A 16,747-nucleotide genomic window follows, 5' to 3' on the forward strand; every position below is an offset into this window, starting at 1 on the left:
TGACGTATGAATATTAAGTGATTGGTAAAGAATATGTGTAAGAACGCTTTGTACAACTCCTGTACCATTTGTTTATTGTAAACTTACACTAGTTAACGTTGTCGTCGCTTAAAAACGTTTGTTTTCATGAATTTTGACAAACCGTAATCAGTAATTAGGTAATGTTAGAAGTTAATATTAATCATATGATGTTGAATTAAAAATGATGTTTCAATTACGATTAATGATAATACGGTATAAGAGTGGTGCATTTAAAGTTTGATTCAGTCGTGAATCGTTGTGTGGATTTCTTATCTCACCAACACGTGCCGTCGTTCCCTCCCAAAAAGTGTTTCCGCTATGTAAAGTACATGAAGAAAGGAATCGTTAATTAATCGCTAATCATGCGGTTTTAAATCTGAAAATTTAGTCTAAAAATTATAAATATATATTTTGATTTGATTTCAATCAGGAGAATAAAGAAAAATGCTAGAATTAAGAATTAAGATAAGTGCGGAAAAAGTCACGAAAAAAACAACAACAACAAGAACAACTGTTCGACGAAAAAGGATCTATATGACCACTAACGTGCTCAATAACGTGCTTAATAACGTGCTCAAAAATAAGCAAAGAAAATAGATTACAACTCGAGAAATGTATTTTATCTGTCAAAAATTATGGCTGCCAGAGTAATTTGAAACTTCAGGTTTCCAACTCTATAGGCCTAGGTAGTATACAGTGGCGCAATATACCCAGACGTTGGCGTAAGTGCTATTAGTATGGGGACTGTTACGAACAACCCGCTGGTATCTATAATCACACCAATTTACAACGGTGAGCAGTTTGTGAATTCGTGCATTCAGTCCGTTTTAGACCAAACGCACAGAGGACCATTGGAACTATGTATATTTAACGATGGAAGTACGGATTCTTCTATGGAAAAAGTAAACAGTTTTTCAAAAAAATTGAAATCAAGAAATATTAGTCTAAGCATTAGCAGCCTTTTTAATACGCCTAAAGGTAAGCAACATGAAACTATTTTTTTGCTGTATTATTTCAAAAGTTTAACTTTTTGACACTTTGTTTTAGGTTGTGGCTTTGCAAAGAATAGATGCGTTGAACAAAGTAAAGGAGAATATCTTTGTTTTCTAGACATTGATGATGTAATGCATCCAGACAGAATAAAAGACCAATTAACTGCAGCTCTTTCATTGCCACCTTTAACATTAATTGGCTGTCAGGTACGAAACCTTTTACTCTAATATGAAAACAAAAATCATGTCAATCAAACTGTAGGTTATCAGAGAACCAGAAGATGCAACTGTTCGATACACACGTTGGATAAACACCATCAGTTCATCTCAGCTGTACACACAAATCTATACATCACATGGGCCAACTGTTGTCATGCCTTCCTGGTTCTGCCATAAATCCGTATTTAATTTAGTTGGGGGCTTTAGTGAGGAAGGAAAGGGTGTTCCGGAGGATTATATTTTCTTTTTGCGATTTCTGGAATTAAAAGGGAAATTGCATAGAGTAGACAGACCACTTTTAACTTACCGCCACCATTCTGGTGCAACTACATTTTCTATATCGGAGACTACATTATGGGATTTGCGGATCAAAGAATTGCAGAAAAATGTTCTTTGCAAGTGGCCTCCGTTTACCATTTGGAATGCTGGAAAACAAGGCAGGAGATTTTACAGAGATTTGAGCAGAGAGAACAAAGAAAAGGTTCATTGTTTTTGTGATGTTGACACCAAAAAAATTTCCAAAGGAGTGTACATTTATGAACTATCTACCGAGCAGAAAAAACCAAGAATTCCAATTGTTCATTTTAAGGATGCCAGTAAACCTTTCGTTATATGTGTTAAACTTGATTTAACTGATGGTGTGTTTGAAATGAACCTTAAATCGCTAAACTTGGTCGAGGGGGTAGATTATGTTCATTTCAGTTGACATAATACCTGTGATCACGTGTTAGATATGAATTTTATACAAACCGCTTTCCGAATATTTCTATAAATGACATCAATTAATATGCACTTACCCATTTCAGATCTGTTATTTTAATAGTGTTACCCTGTAAACACATTGCTTGTAAATAACAATGCATCGGAAGGCATGAAAGAGCAAAAGTGTATAGTTGTACAACTGTCGCTATGACTAATCCAGTGGAAATATGTGCATTGCACAAAAAGAAGAGAAGTGATCATATCTGTTACATGGACTTCCGATTGTAAGCAATACTTAAAATTTCTTGGTAGATTCAAATAATATTTTTTTTAACTAGCATACAAGACACTTCACTTCAGCATCTAACCATGTTTTCTAATTAGGAAATTTGAAGGTGATTCTGTATCCAGTGAAGAGGGGAAAATGAGAGCTGTTTTATACTCTGCAATGATGACCTTACATGGAATGGTTTGCACTTCTTAAATGCATGGTTTCTTAATTTCCATACTATTATGTACTCGTCATTTTAGGTTGGGTTAGGTCATGACCCAGATTTAAAGTACTTTGATCCCGACTCCGGCAGAGGTATAATTGCAATTAACTCAATGTATGCCTCAAAATTGTGGACAGCTTTAACACTGAAAGGCGATATCGATGGTAAAAAATGTTGTATCACTGTACTGGACATTAAAGATGAAATGGACAGTTTGAAAGATACCACACAGTGTGTATGATATTTTATGGTTACTGGTTGCAATACAGGATATTCTAAAATCATGATTTTATTTAGGCAACTAAAAAAATTTGCAATCCGTTAAAAAGATAGGCTTTTACTTATGATTTTTGTTGTTGTTTTGCGCAATAGAATTTGCTAGGTTTATTGTATGTGCGATGTCACGTTGAACCATTAACATTGCTTCCTTGGTTGCAGCTTCATAAAATACTTGCCACCATTTTTTATCTGCGTGTTCGTTAAGAGGCACTTTAATTTTGCAACTTTGCAGTGCCAAGTCTATGACAGAGATTGCATAAATTTCTGGGCCGTGGTTTAAACATGTGTTTGAGATGTAACTGTCATTTAAAAGTGCCCATGCCACATCGCTGACCATGCTTTTTAGCCACTCTGTCCTGGTAAACAAGTGTGATAGGGACATCAAGTAATGCAGGAGATACTTGTGTGGGTGTATGCATGTTACATTAAACTTCAACACTCTCAACATCAATAATTCGCATGATGCAATAGTGTCTCTCAGGTTCCAAAATTCAGAGTCGAGTTCCAATGGTTTTAAATCAGGGTGACATGTTCGATGGCACACATTTACAATATCTCTCAATCTGGTGTGTTGTTCTTCTACTTTTGTTGCAAGACAAATAGCCGTTGCTGCTATGGTGTATGGATCATATTCCTCCACAGAGCAGTGTTTAAAGAATCGGTGATAAAGAATAATGGAGCTGGCTTGAACAGTATCCTGCAAACTGAGTTTTATAGAGCATTTCACAATGAATTTAACTACTTCAATGTGTGTTTTTTGATCACTGTCCATTCTGCAAAATAGCATAACACTCATTGTAATTAAGGCAGAAACGAAAGTAGGGGTAATACAGTACTCAGTGCCGGTTATGAGTGCTCTTACTATATTTGCACAACAAATTTGTTCTAAATCCGTTTTGCTGACTCGGCAACTACATATTGCCCGTTTTGCGGAGTCGGCAACTACATATTGCGCAAGAAAACCGCGTTCGATAACTGCTCGATGCCGTAAATTTCCACTACCGCGTGGTTCTATTTAACAAGTGTGTAACCTCAAGAGTACGTTTATAGCTCTCCCTAAAAACGCCGATAATAAAGCGGTAACTTTCCATTCAGCAAGCTCAACACCGCACGCTTCACTGAACAGGATCGATGGGTTGGTTGCGGAAAAGGTAAGTCCTGTTAGTTGTCCAGAGCGAGGAGATAGCGCACTGCGACAATCACATTGAGTTGTGCATTTCCGCATTAAAGGTTTGCACGGTTTAGTATTCTGTTTTAATCGTCGTTAATTAGTTACCTTACTGTAGTCGTCTAAATATAAACTGTTTATACTGTCAAATAGAGCTGTACGATACGATTTACTGTTCTGTTTCAAGGTCGGCCTTCGTACGTATCTACGGTAGTTTGTAAGGTGGCATACCGTATTGCTAACTTAGGACACCTGTTTGCTTAGTCATCTCTTCGTTGGCCACGCTGCTCTAAAACACGCTGAGTGTTTGCATGTCTGCGAGGCATTCGTATTGTGAGAGCATTTGTCGGAGCAGTATCAAGCCTTTTTCTTGTGTTTCCGCTGAATACATAACAAGGATTTAAATGATGTGGAGAGCAGCGTTGATACCAAAGCGCCTTTTTGCGACATCGCAGGTTGGTAGCGTTAATTTAGCGCGTGTATATTTACAAATGCAATAACATGAGGTTATAGATGCAAGCCAAGTAGCACTGCAACATATGTTAATTAAACAACTATTTACTTTTAATGAAATAATTAACCATACCGGTTAACCAATACAATTGCAGCCAACTAAGAATTCTATATTTACACAAATCTTCAGGAGTACTGGGCAAACAAAATGAAGATTGCAGTCATAGGTCAATCCATGTTTGGTGCAGATACTTACAACATTCTGCGAAAAAATGGCCACAAAGTTGTTGGAGTGTTTACTATACCAGATGTTGGTGGGAAGCAGGATCCCCTAGGTAATTACTGAAGTGAATCAATTTAATTGCAACTCTGTAAAGTCATTATCTAATAAACTGTAGCAATTGGTGTATCTGTTCAGACTTCTTGTTACACCTTTCCCAGTTTCCCGTGTAGTTTTAAACCACCTGCATTATTAATTGTCATACTGATTTAATATACAATGTTAGCTGAGTTAATTTTAACTGTTTGCATGATATTTTGAGTCCATAACTTTTGTACATCTTGCTTTCACTTTTTTAGCTGTTGCTGCTAGCCAAGATGGAGTCCCTGTCTTTAAATTTAAACGTTGGCGATTAAAGGGCAAGCCAATACCTGAAGTAGTGGAACAATATGCTTCATGTGGAGCTGAATTGAATGTGATGCCATTCTGCTCACAATTCATACCCATGAATGTGATTGATCACCCAAAGAATGGTTCCATTATCTACCATCCTTCCATACTACCAAAGCATAGAGGTGCTTCTGCCATTAACTGGTAAGTGGGCATGCAAGAAAGAGATATAAAGATTATCTTATTTGACCAAAAACTGAACATACGTTTTGTGTTTCAAAATTATCAACAAATTAACACATATTTGGTATATTAAAGGTGTATGTGGATTTCTAAAATAAAATGTGTAAATAATAAGATTTTAGACATGCTTTGGTATTTGTACTTTGGAAATAAAAATCAAATACAATTTGTAGAACTCATTGTATAATGGTGTGGGTGAAACAATAGCTTTAACTGATAATATATTGATACCTTGCCTTGTATATGTAAATCATAATACTTTATCAGGACCCTTATGTCTGGGGACAAGAAAGCTGGCTTTACAATATTTTGGGCCGATGATGGTCTTGATACTGGGCCCATCTTACTTCAACGAGAATGTGATGTTAAAGCAAACGATACCGTTGATGACATATACAACAGATTTCTCTACCCTGAGGGTATAAAGGCCATGGTAAGTTTTCTAAACAATTTATTTAAGTGTACATTTCCACTTCTGTCCCTCACTACATCCGCCAGACAAAGTACATATTTAACATTGCTTAACTTTGGTGGTGCTGAAAATAGCTTTAGTATCAGAGTGTTAATATTAACAGGCTTCATTCAGTTACATTGTTTGCTTAATTTACAAGGTCATCTGACTTGTGTATTTTATTCACTGAACTAACAGGGAGAAGCTGTACAACTGATAGCTGATGGCAAGGCACCAAAAATTGTGCAGTCTGAAGAAGGGGCTTCATATGAAGGCATTATGAAACACAGCACTGCAGAAATTAACTGGGACCAACCGGCAATCAACTTGCATAATTTTATCAGGGGCAATGACAAAGTTCCTGGGGCTTGGACAGTTATAAATGATGAGGTATTAATGTATGCCAATTTCCATCGTACACTCCAATGTGTTATTAATAGCACAATGCAATATTATAACAAACCAAGCTTTTCTTTGCTTGTTAAGATACTAGTCTGTTTTCTGATTGAAATGGCTGGAGGGCAGTGTTAATATAACATATTCAAATAAAATTAATACACTAAACAAAGCTATATCTGCAGAAAGTAACTTTGTTTGGGTCAACTGTCCATCGAAGCAAACTACCAACTGGGGAGGCTGTTCAAGTAAAAGGAATGGCACAACCAGGCATCGTGCATAAGAACGGACTTCTTCTTTATGGAAGTGATGGAAAAAAGGTGAATAATTAATACATACAGACCCAGTATTGTCTTATATTCCACTGTAAATAGAATATCTCAGTAAAGTAATTATCGTTGAGTTTAGAATTTTTTACCATTATCAAATTAAACTTTGGAGGTTTCTGCCTGCACTAAAAATTGTGGTTCATTTTTCAGATAAATGTGAAAAACATCCAATACTCTGATGGTAAGATGGTTGCTGCTTCAAAATTCGGGCAAGCAGATGCATCTGAAACACTGGAGCTTACTGAAGAAGAAAAAGGAATGATGGCCAAGATTTCTACAGCTTGGGGTGGCATCCTTAACAAAGAGATTGATGAGGAAACAGATTTCTTTAAATCTGGTGCTGGTTCAATGGATGTTGTTAGGTGTGTTGTTTGATAGATTGTGTGTTATTTTGGTGTAAAAATTTTATTATTGATAGAATTGGTGATGATGAAATAACTGAGATAGTGATTGTTTTATGCGTGTGTAAAGTTTTTGTAAACAGAATTGCAGTTGCAGCAGCAAGACTAATTTACAATAAACATAATAAATTATAAGCAGAAACATGGCAATAATAAACATAAAAGGAACTGGCAACTGTGCATGGTGTATAAACAGGCATTCCTTCAAGGCCTTACATGTGTGATGTGTTCATAAAATATCATTACAAATTATCCACAATGAAATATCTTCAGTGTAGTATTTCAGATGCTTTGAATGGTGATGGTTTTGTTTAACATATATCTTGTTACAGGTTGGTAGAAGAGGTTAAGCAAGGTATTGCTGTTGTCTTAAAAAACGAGGATGTATATATGAACACCACATTTGGTGCCTTCATACAGAAGGTAAATATGAATATATGAGTCATTTCTGTTCTATACGGCTAAGGTCCTACCATAAGGCATGTATGGATTTAACCCAAAGTTTGCCCATTACCACAATCAAGGGTATTTACAGTCATGGCAAAGTAAACGGAACATACCAGTTGTGTTTATTTTTTAAAATTTCAGGGGTTGTGGCAACGAAATAGGTTAACTTTTTCTAAAATGTTTTTAATAATAAATTGCTTTGACAATTGAAAATCCAGAGGTTGCTGCTACCCCTGCACAAATATTAGATTAGGCTTACAAATCCTGTACCATTTAATATTGGCCATTGGTTCCTTTGAGAATTTTGCCCTTTCTTTGCACAATGCTATACATTTTTGCCATTATGTTCATTTTTTCCACAATATTTATATTTCAGGTGATTCGAGTTTTCCGAGGTTTAGAAGTCGAAGAAGAGCTTGATGTTGATTATGCGGAAAAGGAGGTGAAAGGAAACATGTTACAGATGCCCCATCAACTCTTTATCAACAATGAATTTGTTGATGCTGCAAATGGTGATGAATACAACACCATCAACCCGGCTGATGAATCTGTACGTATTATATTTGATTCTATATAAATAAAGTCCTATAGTGAGGAATACCATGAGACATAGGAGTTCAGCCAGAATTGGTCTGTTGTATAAAAAAAGTGATTCTATATGAGTGTTTCGGCAAAGCAAGAAATAGGACCTCAGCCTTGTTGCAAAGTAGGCCCATTCACTTTACAGTGTCTGTAAGATCTGTAAAAAAGTGTGTATTCAAACCTAGTCATTTTTTATTTGAATGTTTTCCTACCTATGTATGATTCTTACCATTAAAATCCACTGTAGTAAACCTATGCACTCACTAGGTGATCTGCAAAGTATCGAAAGCAACGGTAGAAGATGTGGATGAGGCAGTGGAGGCTGCGAAGGAAGCCTTCGAGGTTGGACCATGGTCCACTATGAATCCTAGGGATCGTGGTGAAATGATGTTCAAACTCGCAAACTTAATGGAAGAACACCAAGAAGAGCTTGCAATGATTGAATCCATTGATTCTGGAGCGGTGTATACCCTTGCTCTTAAAACACACGTGGGAATGTCTATACAAACATTCAGGTATGAAGTGGCTTCTAAACAAACGGCAGAACATATTGTGTAATTCATGTTGTGTTACAGGTACTTTGCTGGCTGGTGTGACAAAATCCATGGCAAGACAATCCCAATTAACCAGGCTCATCCAAACCGTAACCTCACCTACACCAAACGAGAACCTATTGGGTAAGTTGGCTGTTTTTATTGTAACAAGAGAATTGGGTGGGTCAGTTGATAAAAATGATATTTTGAGTTTAATATTGAATGTATTATATCGTAGTGTCTTCTGCCATGTCGGAAATACACTACTTTTTTATACCAGATAAGTTGCTTAAAGATTAATTACATTATGCCTGGGAGCAGCGGTAACGCAAAATCAGTTGGTCTTTCTATAGTGTAAATTTAATGTGTATTTGCTAGCGTGTGTGCGATAGTTATTCCATGGAACTACCCACTAATGATGTTGGCATGGAAGATGGCGTCTTGCTTGGCAGCTGGAAACACAATGGTGTTGAAACCTGCACAAGTTACCCCTCTTACTGCACTCAAGGTAAAAATACTAAATCATGGACTCTTCATAGGCCCAAGTAAAGGTAGAGCAATATAGAATTTAGTTGCTAGGTAAAATGTGGCATTTTCTTGGAAAAGGTTGGGCACCCTAGACTTAATATCTCAGTAAACTTATTTTGTGTTGGTATATTGGATGTATGATTTAAGGCAAGCCATTGGTCCAGCCTATTTAAATGGAAATACAAATGTGCTAACACAAAAACTTTTTAGTTTGCTGAGCTGGTAGTTAAAGCCGGCTTTCCTAAAGGAGTAATCAACATTCTGCCTGGAGCTGGTTCAAATATTGGTCAGAGACTGGCAGACCATCCAGATATCAGGAAACTTGGTTTTACTGGATCAACTCCAATTGGAAAGCAGATTATGAAAAGGTAAACACTTCATATATGTATATATAAATGTATGTATAAATGTTTAAAATGTAACTTACTTTATCCTTGCATGGCCCGAAAACAACAGTCGTTATAACACAGTTGTCTATACACCTCGTGCCAGCTTACGAGTTACCATGTTACTTTGTAGGTGATTATTTATATATATTCATTATATATAAATATATTCATATTCAACGCACATAAGTAAGAATAGTTGTTGAACTATGGCCCATGTATGGACACCTTTTTAATTGCAAGTTCGGTTCTGTGTAATGATTTTTGTTTGCAATAAGCTGGTGTGCTTACTTCTTGATAACCAATTTAAGAGCCCCTGGTAGAGAATAATCCAGAAAAACGATATTCCAAAGATAGTTCTGGTTCATATATATGATTATATGAACAAGTGATTATTTTCAATCAATCCAGTGTGTTTTTTTTGACATGCCATGTTTTATAACAGTGCCGCTGTCAGCAACCTGAAGAAAGTATCTCTGGAGCTTGGTGGGAAATCCCCTCTTATAATATTCAGTGACTGTGACATGGACAAAGCAGTTAGATTTGTAAGTTGGTATCTTCTGTATTGATATCATAATGTGGCCGACAAATACTTGGGCTAAAACTGTAAAACCAATGTGTAATAATATCTACAGTATGGAGTGAGATGGGGCACTCTCTTTTCCTGTGCTATTTGGTAGTAAAAAAAGAATATTTATAGAATTATATAACCGTGGCCCCATGACTCTAAATGAGTGTTGTTTATTGGTCAAACATGTTGCGAAAGGATGGTCCTAGGCCTAACAGTTTTTGATCTTACTCCATAGTACTATAATGTGTAACAAGATTTTTATGTAAGCAATAGGCATTAACGCTGTGTTGTCTTGCAGGGAATGAGTTCTGTGTTTTTCAACAAAGGAGAAAATTGTATCGCAGCTGGTCGTCTTTTCGTTGAAGATGCAATCCATGATGAGTTTATTGCCAGGATCATTGAAGAGATAAAAAAGATGAAGATTGGTGATCCTTTAAGTGCAAGCACTGATCATGGACCACAAAACCACAAGTGAGTCCAGTTCATGATTTTTTTCAGAGGCTTGAATCTTGTTTCATTTCAATTGGGTAATATTTTGATTATGGTTATTTTTTGGCTGATGTTTTTAAAGCTATTACTATTTCAATCACTGTTATTTTTGTTGGATTTTTTGGCTGAATTTTTTTTAAGGGAAAAAATGATTGATAAGCTCTATTTTGTTTTGATTTTTTTTTCAGGGAAAAAAATGATTGATAAGCTTTCTTTTGTTTTTAGGGCTCACTTAGATAAATTGGTTGAATACTGTGATGTTGCTGTGAAAGAAGGCGCTACACTTACATACGGTGGCAAACAATGTGACATGCCAGGCTTGTATATGATGCCAACTGTTATCACTGATGTACAAGACCACATGTATGTAGCAAAGGAGGAATCATTTGGACCTATCATGGTGGTATCCAAGTTCCCTGATGGGTAAGTTTTATTATATTCTATATGGGTGAGGTCCTTTGGTTACCATGTAGGTATTATAGAAAATCAAAGCAATAGGTTTGAGTTTGTCCATTAACCCAATTGGTGAAAACAAATGTGGTAGCTTGCTGTAGAAAAACAAATTTCATGCACCATTTCTTGTTGGATTAAAATTTAAAAGTCTCTTTGTGTTTAACAGTGATGTAGATGGTGTTTTGAAGCGTGCCAATGACACTGAGTATGGGCTTGCATCTGGAGTGTTCACGAAAGACATCAGCAAAGCATTATACGTTTCTGACAAGCTTGATGCTGGTACAGTATTTGTAAACACGTACAACAAAACAGACGTTGCTTCTCCATTCGGTGGTTTTAAACAGTCCGGTTTCGGCAAAGATCTTGGTAAGAGTAACGCTATACACTGATTACACCGGTAACTACCTATTAAAAGCCGGCGCCGTGGCAAAGTAGTTAGCGCAGCGGCCTGTAAGTTTTAAGCCTTGTCGCTGCTACCTTTGTGAGCGTTTGTGTCCTTGGGCAAGACAAATGACAATTGCTCTAACCCAGTGGTCACTAATGGGTTGTCCAAGTTATCAGCCATACATAAAAAATCCCCGAAAATAATCACCCACAAAGTAACATACATGGTAACTCGTAAGCTGGCATGAGGTGCATGAACACCCATGCTATAACAACCATCATTTTCCAGCCATGCGAGGATAGGTAAGTTACATTCATTCATTCAACAAAATTTATATGATATTTCTGCTGATAGAAATGTAGACTCCAATGCATAACCTACGGGACCCTTTACCTGCGCTACACAATGTTCACATGATGATATTGATGCGAAGTTATGGTTTTCTATGTAAATAATTGATATTTGTTTGTTTATAGGGGAGGACGCACTTAACGAGTATTTGAAGACTAAAGCAGTAACCCTGGAATATTAAACCTTCCTGTCTCTATGTCTTGCACTACCAGATCTTCACAAACAACATACAAGTCATCCATATCTTCCTCCATTGCCGTATTTTCTGAATGTTTCTGCATGATTTCATCAAATAGTTCAAATTCTTTTAGCTCTTGGTGGCAGAAGGGGTAGTTTTATAGATACGTAATTCTATTATGTTATTTCACTTTTTTTACAACTTTTATTTCGATCAGTTTGGATTTTAAACAACATTTTTCTACTAATATAATATACTTAGTGTTACTATTACCAAATATCCTATGTCAAACATATCTTCTGTATTAAGATAGTAAATTAATTTTACCCCGACTTTAAGAATAGATATCTTGATACAGAAATTAATTTACTAAGTTCATATTAAAACTTCCTGCTTGAATTTTATTTATTCAATGTTTGTACACGTTATGAAGTAATAAGCCTTACTACTCAACTCAAAATTACATTTCAAAAAACCCAAGCAGTATACAAGACAACATAATTGTATCTTGTACAAAAGAAAAGAAACTGACTAAAAACTGTAATAGCAGGAGAGTATTACTCCAAGACCCAGATAGAATAGATCATATAAGTTGAGTGATTATATAGAATTCTCATCTTGGTACAAGATGACGTGCATTGTATTTTGCTCCATGGTCATATTTGGTCATCTCCTTATCTGCTACACCACAGGTTCCAATACCTACCTTACCACCCGCCCCTTCAGGAGAAGCAAAAATACTTCTTTTTACCTGTGGTGCAAAGGGAGGATTGAAATATCTTTATTGCAGCAACTTAAACACAAAAGAGGGTTGCGAAGAATTTAATATATATATAGTTGGGTGGGGGAAGATGGGAGACCTTCAGCACATAATATCTAAATATCCTAATCAAGTTTCAAAAAATTAACAACGGTGTATGAGAGTTGTGATAAATGAGATGGAAGATGGGACACCTTCAGCACATAATATCTAAATATCCTAATCAAGTTTCAAAAAATTAACAACGGTGTATGAGAGTCGTGATAAATGAGATGAAATAATCGAGTTAAAGGTGTCCCATCTTCCCCACAGCACATAAGTTTAGTTTTGGCAAACAATTTACAAATGTTATACACTTAACACTATGAAAAACATATAACCTTGAAACCAGTTGAGGCCAAGGGTTAAAATGAAATGTTTAGAGGTACGGCACACTTATTTTGATTTTGTATACACTTGAATGTAACTTACTTTATCCTCGGGTGGCCGAAAAACAACAGTCGTTATAACACGGGTGTTCTGTTTCATACACTTGTGCCAGCTTACGAGTTACCAAGTATGTTACTATTACTGGGTTACAGCTATTGGCATCTGGTCATGGAAAGTGTCTTCTAGCTACTATTATTACAGTTGCCTGGATAATTAATTAATAAACTCCCTACTCACCTTTCCCTTTGAAGTCTTTGAATAAACTTTTTTGTTGAAATCTTTCCATTTATTTTTGGAAATTTCAGACTCGGCCTCTTTCTCCTTTAATCTCATTTTCTTTTTCAAGTTTCTCTTTTTTCTGTATTCACGCTGAGCAATAGATTGCTCCTTTCTAAGAGTAACATGATGAATAGCATAAAACACTCAAGAAATCAATACTCTACCCACTTCAAGTGGTTTTTGCTTTTCCAATGCAAAGAACCTGGTCCAGCCTTACCACCAATTGCAGGTTTGAGGGCCGACATTTGACAAATATCTGATTTTCCACTTTCACAAAATGCGACCGCCACATATTCACTCTCAGCGAGTATGTCTTCTACTACAGCTTCATAATACCTAGCAACAAAAATATGTGTCATTAATGGTAAATAAAAAGGCACGGCATATCTGTAATTACTAGCAGCCATAGTCTATAACTAGCAGCCATAGTCTATAGCAAATTTAAAAACTGTATAAAATCTGCACACAAAGTAAATTTGTTAAAGCTTAAACAGAACTATGCAAGAAAATGTTTATACCAAATATATATAATATTATAAAGATGTTTCAATCAATATTGTTTATTTTTACAAACTAAAACATAGGTTACCAATTAAACATTGGGTTTGTGTTCAAACTTATTTGTATAGTGTGGGGTAGTTACATTTTGTAATACAATTAACTAACAAAACAACTTACTTTCCTTCATCTGCTTTCAAAGCTAAGCATTTATCTCCAATACCCCACTCTAACTTTGGTTTGGATTTAGATGAGCCTTGACCATCTTCATTTTCAGCGCTAATTAAATCTTCTGTAAGTTGAATAACCTGCACATAGACAATAAAAGAAGATAAAAAATGAGGTGATTACTTCATGCTGTTGCAATTTGTTGACTAATTTAACAATTTTCAAATGAATTTAGGCCACGGCATAATAAATTTTCCAAAAAAAAATTTTTACTTTAAAGATTTTTTCGGTTGAAATCCGTTTATGATGAAAATCCCTCAAATTACTACTATACTTATAATATGATCAATTTTGATTTTTGAAATTACATATGGAAGTAAAAACATCTGACAAATCTATGGTTTTATTACAAAAATGAAATAACTTACTTCAACTAGATCTTGTTTTAACTTGAGCAATTCATCGTTTTCTTCATCGGCAGCAAGAGCAGCTTCCACCTGCGCGTATTGGACTTTGTAACTTTTCAAGCTGGCCGTTAACTCTTCCATGACTTATGTGGCTTTTTCAAACCAGCATATAACTTTTGCGTGGTTCCAAGCTTTTATTTCAGTGCAGTTATTGCAATTAAATAAAGCAAAATAAACCGAAAAACTCTTTACTATTTTACTTTTCTTCAATCTCAAGCTAATAGAAGTTGTAACAAAACGGGAAACAAAAAACAGAGAAAGGTCACCAACATAGAAATTTTCGGTTGCGACCACAATGTAGGAAGCTTTAAAAAGATGTTAATTTATCCTGACTTTAACATTTAAACAAACGCTAATGTATATATACACTTCGACGTTGTTTTAACTATTGCTAAGTTGCAATGTAACTGACTTTTGATCCCAATACCAGTAAGGTAATTTTATGCGAGTGTCAACATGTCAAGCGTGCTGGCACCATGGCAGCAATAGAAGTGTATATAAAACTACAGTAAATGGTCTGTTGTGTATTCTGTTTATTTCCACGTAGTACCCGGCTGTAAACCGTCGTTATTTTGCAGATTTAACAATTTTCTGTACAACGATCCTGAGTTGATTGAACCTGGATGGTGAAGGTGGCGGAGCCGCAACAGATGATCCGAAGAAAGCGGAAACGGATTAAGCATACGTTGCAAACTGTCCAGGAACAAGTCGAATTTTACTTCAGCGATGCAAATTTACGAAGGGACAAATTCTTTCTGCAAAAGACTGGCTCAAATGGAACTAAACCGGTACCAATTCATGTTCTAAAATCATTTAACTGCATTAAAAAGTTGAGTGTTAATGAACAAACTATAATACGAGCAATAAAAAACTCAACTCTGCTTACGGTGAATGAACACTTAAAAACTATTCAACGAAAATTCGTTTTACAAGAGGAGCCTGCCAACACAGACGACTGCACTGTTTATATAGATTGCTTGCCACCCGATGCAACCATAGCATGGTTAAAAGGAATATGCAAAAAGTTAGGCACTGCAAAGTACATTTCACTACCACGGCAACAAAATGGAAGTATTAAAGGATTTTGTTTTATTGAGTTCTCCTGCCCTGAAGAAGCTTTGACCGCCTACTCAAGCCTTAATTTCCCTCGTAAGAATTTCTTTCCCAATCGAACTGCTGAGTATTTAACCAGTCTCCAGCTTGAACAAGTTGGTGAGGAAGAAGAAATGGATACAATAAGCTCTGCGGCATCTTCTGTACAACATGCCTGTATAAAATCTTCAGAAGATTCTCAGGCCATGCCACACAGAAACCAAAGTCACCTTAAGAATGCCGACATAGAGATATCAGAACAATTAAAATCCAGTTTTCAACATCGCCAAGCGACCAGACTACTGTCTTCTGTAACCACTGTAAAAGAAAATATTAAAAGAAGAGGAAAACGGATCAGAAAATCGAAGAAAAATGCAAAAACGAAACAAGACCCACCACAGATTCGAGCTATAATGAAAACTGATTGGTTGGAATTGAAAGAAAGTTACGTGAGGATGCAAAGGAAAGAGATGGGGAGACTAAAGAGCATCTTACAAAGTTTGTCCTCTGATTTGAAGCACACAAGTGGCTTCATAAAAGTACATAATTCCCGAAGCAATGACATTTGGGATTTTGATGACAGCTCGAACCAGTATGATATTGATAACAGACAATCTTCTGAAGAAGAAAAAACAAAGCGAGCTGCTCCTTCATTTACACCAGGGGTTGTAGCAAAAGTTCAATGTTTAGATTCGGGGCAACCAAACCGAAGTCTTCCCGAATTTAAGGTTCTAAAGCATCATTTATTCAACCATGGTAAAGTAGCATATGTTGATGTTGCTCCTAAAGCAACAGAAGGTTTTGTGCGGTTTGAGGACAGTGTTTCTGCTCAGAGAGCTGTACTGAATGAAGAGAAATTCTCTCTCCGGCTACTAACAGGGGAAGAAGAGGAAAAATATTGGGATCGCCTCCTCGTCTCTAGGCAAATGAAGAGGAGCCGAGAGAGACCTCGAATCAGAGGCAGGGACAGAATTACAAAACGAGCAAAAAACTTGTTGCTTGCCACAGGTCGAAAGCATATCAAATTCAACCAATATTTTAACAATACTTTGCAATAACAAAATCATTATTATAGTATGTGAAAATGAATTTTGATTTGCTACCGAAAGCTGCTACTTTTACTGTTATATCGTTTAAGAAATGTTGTTTTCTATTGGCTTGCATTGTTGCATGCACTCATGCTTCCTTGTCGTTTTTTTTTCTATTTGTACTGTTTTCTTGTTTCTACTTTAAACCATAAAAGGTGAAAACTACGGAATCGTTAAACAAGCTATGAAAATGTGTTATAAAGAGGTAATGTTATCTTAACAAATGGAATGGTAACGCACTGTATACGACACTTTGTCAACAGCTACGATACAATAAGATCTTAGGATAAGACGTAAGGAAAAGT

The 16,747-nt window shown here is 36.0% G+C and overlaps 6 protein-coding genes across 7 annotated transcripts; 4 read left to right on the forward strand and 2 right to left on the reverse strand.

The window, feature by feature from the left end:
• Positions 1-510: 510 nt before the first annotated feature.
• On the forward strand, positions 511-2,039 carry LOC149732234 (queuosine-tRNA galactosyltransferase-like). Of its 2 annotated transcripts, none has more exons than XM_089883635.1 (3): positions 511-999; positions 1,132-1,220; positions 1,276-2,039. In XM_089883635.1, the coding sequence occupies exons 1-3, from the start codon at positions 759-761 to the stop codon at positions 1,936-1,938; spliced, it is 993 nt and encodes a 330-aa protein (XP_089739761.1). In that variant the 5' UTR covers positions 511-758; the 3' UTR covers positions 1,939-2,039. The 2 variants fall into 2 exon arrangements, with proteins under 2 accessions (XP_089739761.1, XP_089739760.1); XM_089883634.1 differs by having other exon boundaries at positions 521-999; positions 1,069-1,220.
• LOC149732235 (ribonuclease P protein subunit p14-like) lies at positions 2,037-2,893 on the forward strand. The gene is made up of 3 exons (XM_089883661.1): positions 2,037-2,218; positions 2,319-2,403; positions 2,466-2,893. The coding sequence occupies exons 1-3, from the start codon at positions 2,142-2,144 to the stop codon at positions 2,667-2,669; spliced, it is 366 nt and encodes a 121-aa protein (XP_089739787.1). The 5' UTR covers positions 2,037-2,141; the 3' UTR covers positions 2,670-2,893.
• LOC149732236 (cyclin-Q-like) lies at positions 2,702-3,635 on the reverse strand. Its single transcript, XM_089883662.1, has one exon. It carries the CDS (start codon positions 3,501-3,503, stop codon positions 2,766-2,768), a length of 738 nt encoding a protein of 245 aa, XP_089739788.1. The 5' UTR covers positions 3,504-3,635; the 3' UTR covers positions 2,702-2,765.
• Positions 3,636-4,033: 398 nt separating this feature from the next.
• LOC149732237 (cytosolic 10-formyltetrahydrofolate dehydrogenase-like) lies at positions 4,034-12,060 on the forward strand. The gene is made up of 18 exons (XM_089883593.1): positions 4,034-4,330; positions 4,519-4,663; positions 4,908-5,142; positions 5,449-5,614; positions 5,831-6,022; positions 6,214-6,348; positions 6,508-6,719; positions 7,091-7,181; positions 7,582-7,755; positions 8,055-8,302; positions 8,363-8,464; positions 8,699-8,828; positions 9,059-9,216; positions 9,680-9,779; positions 10,104-10,276; positions 10,520-10,717; positions 10,914-11,113; positions 11,609-12,060. The coding sequence occupies exons 1-18, from the start codon at positions 4,280-4,282 to the stop codon at positions 11,662-11,664; spliced, it is 2,766 nt and encodes a 921-aa protein (XP_089739719.1). The 5' UTR covers positions 4,034-4,279; the 3' UTR covers positions 11,665-12,060.
• Positions 12,042-14,503, reverse strand: LOC149732238 (survival of motor neuron-related-splicing factor 30-like). The gene is made up of 5 exons (XM_089883649.1): positions 14,224-14,503; positions 13,808-13,935; positions 13,298-13,465; positions 13,088-13,241; positions 12,042-12,412 (listed from the first exon to the last, which is right to left on the reverse strand). Exons 1-5 carry the CDS (start codon positions 14,341-14,343, stop codon positions 12,275-12,277), a joined length of 708 nt encoding a protein of 235 aa, XP_089739775.1. The 5' UTR covers positions 14,344-14,503; the 3' UTR covers positions 12,042-12,274.
• Positions 14,504-14,652: 149 nt separating this feature from the next.
• Positions 14,653-16,666, forward strand: LOC149732239 (la-related protein 7-like). Its single transcript, XM_089883614.1, has 2 exons — positions 14,653-14,777; positions 14,841-16,666. The coding sequence occupies exon 2, from the start codon at positions 14,886-14,888 to the stop codon at positions 16,410-16,412; it is 1,527 nt and encodes a 508-aa protein (XP_089739740.1). The 5' UTR covers positions 14,653-14,777; positions 14,841-14,885; the 3' UTR covers positions 16,413-16,666.
• The last annotated feature ends 81 nt before the right edge of the window (positions 16,667-16,747 follow it).

This window comes from Ciona robusta, chromosome 8, assembly GCF_009617815.1.
Source record: "Ciona robusta chromosome 8, ASM961781v2".
In the NCBI taxonomy this organism is placed as follows: Eukaryota; Metazoa; Chordata; class Ascidiacea; order Phlebobranchia; family Cionidae; genus Ciona; species Ciona robusta.

What these genes read in the sequence shown, in the direction of transcription:
- LOC149732234 (XM_089883634.1), top strand. Translation starts at nt 759, where the DNA reads ATGGGGACTGTTACGAACAACCCGCTGGTATCTATAATCACACCAATT. An exon ending in CCTTTTTAATACGCCTAAAG is followed by an intron (nt 1,000 to 1,068) that starts GTAAGCAACATG and finishes ACTTTGTTTTAG; the next exon opens with GTTGTGGCTTTGCAAAGAAT. An exon ending in TAACATTAATTGGCTGTCAG is followed by an intron (nt 1,221 to 1,275) that starts GTACGAAACCTT and finishes ATCAAACTGTAG; the next exon opens with GTTATCAGAGAACCAGAAGA.
- LOC149732235 (XM_089883661.1), top strand. Translation starts at nt 2,142, where the DNA reads ATGACTAATCCAGTGGAAATATGTGCATTGCACAAAAAGAAGAGAAGT. An exon ending in TGTTACATGGACTTCCGATT is followed by an intron (nt 2,219 to 2,318) that starts GTAAGCAATACT and finishes TTTTCTAATTAG; the next exon opens with GAAATTTGAAGGTGATTCTG. An exon ending in TGATGACCTTACATGGAATG is followed by an intron (nt 2,404 to 2,465) that starts GTTTGCACTTCT and finishes TCGTCATTTTAG; the next exon opens with GTTGGGTTAGGTCATGACCC.
- LOC149732236 (XM_089883662.1), bottom strand. Translation starts at nt 3,503, where the DNA reads ATGAGTGTTATGCTATTTTGCAGAATGGACAGTGATCAAAAAACACAC.
- LOC149732237 (XM_089883593.1), top strand. Translation starts at nt 4,280, where the DNA reads ATGATGTGGAGAGCAGCGTTGATACCAAAGCGCCTTTTTGCGACATCG. An exon ending in GCCTTTTTGCGACATCGCAG is followed by an intron (nt 4,331 to 4,518) that starts GTTGGTAGCGTT and finishes ACAAATCTTCAG; the next exon opens with GAGTACTGGGCAAACAAAAT. An exon ending in TGGGAAGCAGGATCCCCTAG is followed by an intron (nt 4,664 to 4,907) that starts GTAATTACTGAA and finishes TCACTTTTTTAG; the next exon opens with CTGTTGCTGCTAGCCAAGAT.
- LOC149732238 (XM_089883649.1), bottom strand. Translation starts at nt 14,343, where the DNA reads ATGGAAGAGTTAACGGCCAGCTTGAAAAGTTACAAAGTCCAATACGCG. An exon ending in TAAAACAAGATCTAGTTGAA is followed by an intron (nt 13,936 to 14,223) that starts GTAAGTTATTTC and finishes GTCTATGTGCAG; the next exon opens with GTTATTCAACTTACAGAAGA. An exon ending in AAAAGCAAAAACCACTTGAA is followed by an intron (nt 13,242 to 13,297) that starts GTGGGTAGAGTA and finishes TGTTACTCTTAG; the next exon opens with AAAGGAGCAATCTATTGCTC.
- LOC149732239 (XM_089883614.1), top strand. Translation starts at nt 14,886, where the DNA reads ATGGTGAAGGTGGCGGAGCCGCAACAGATGATCCGAAGAAAGCGGAAA.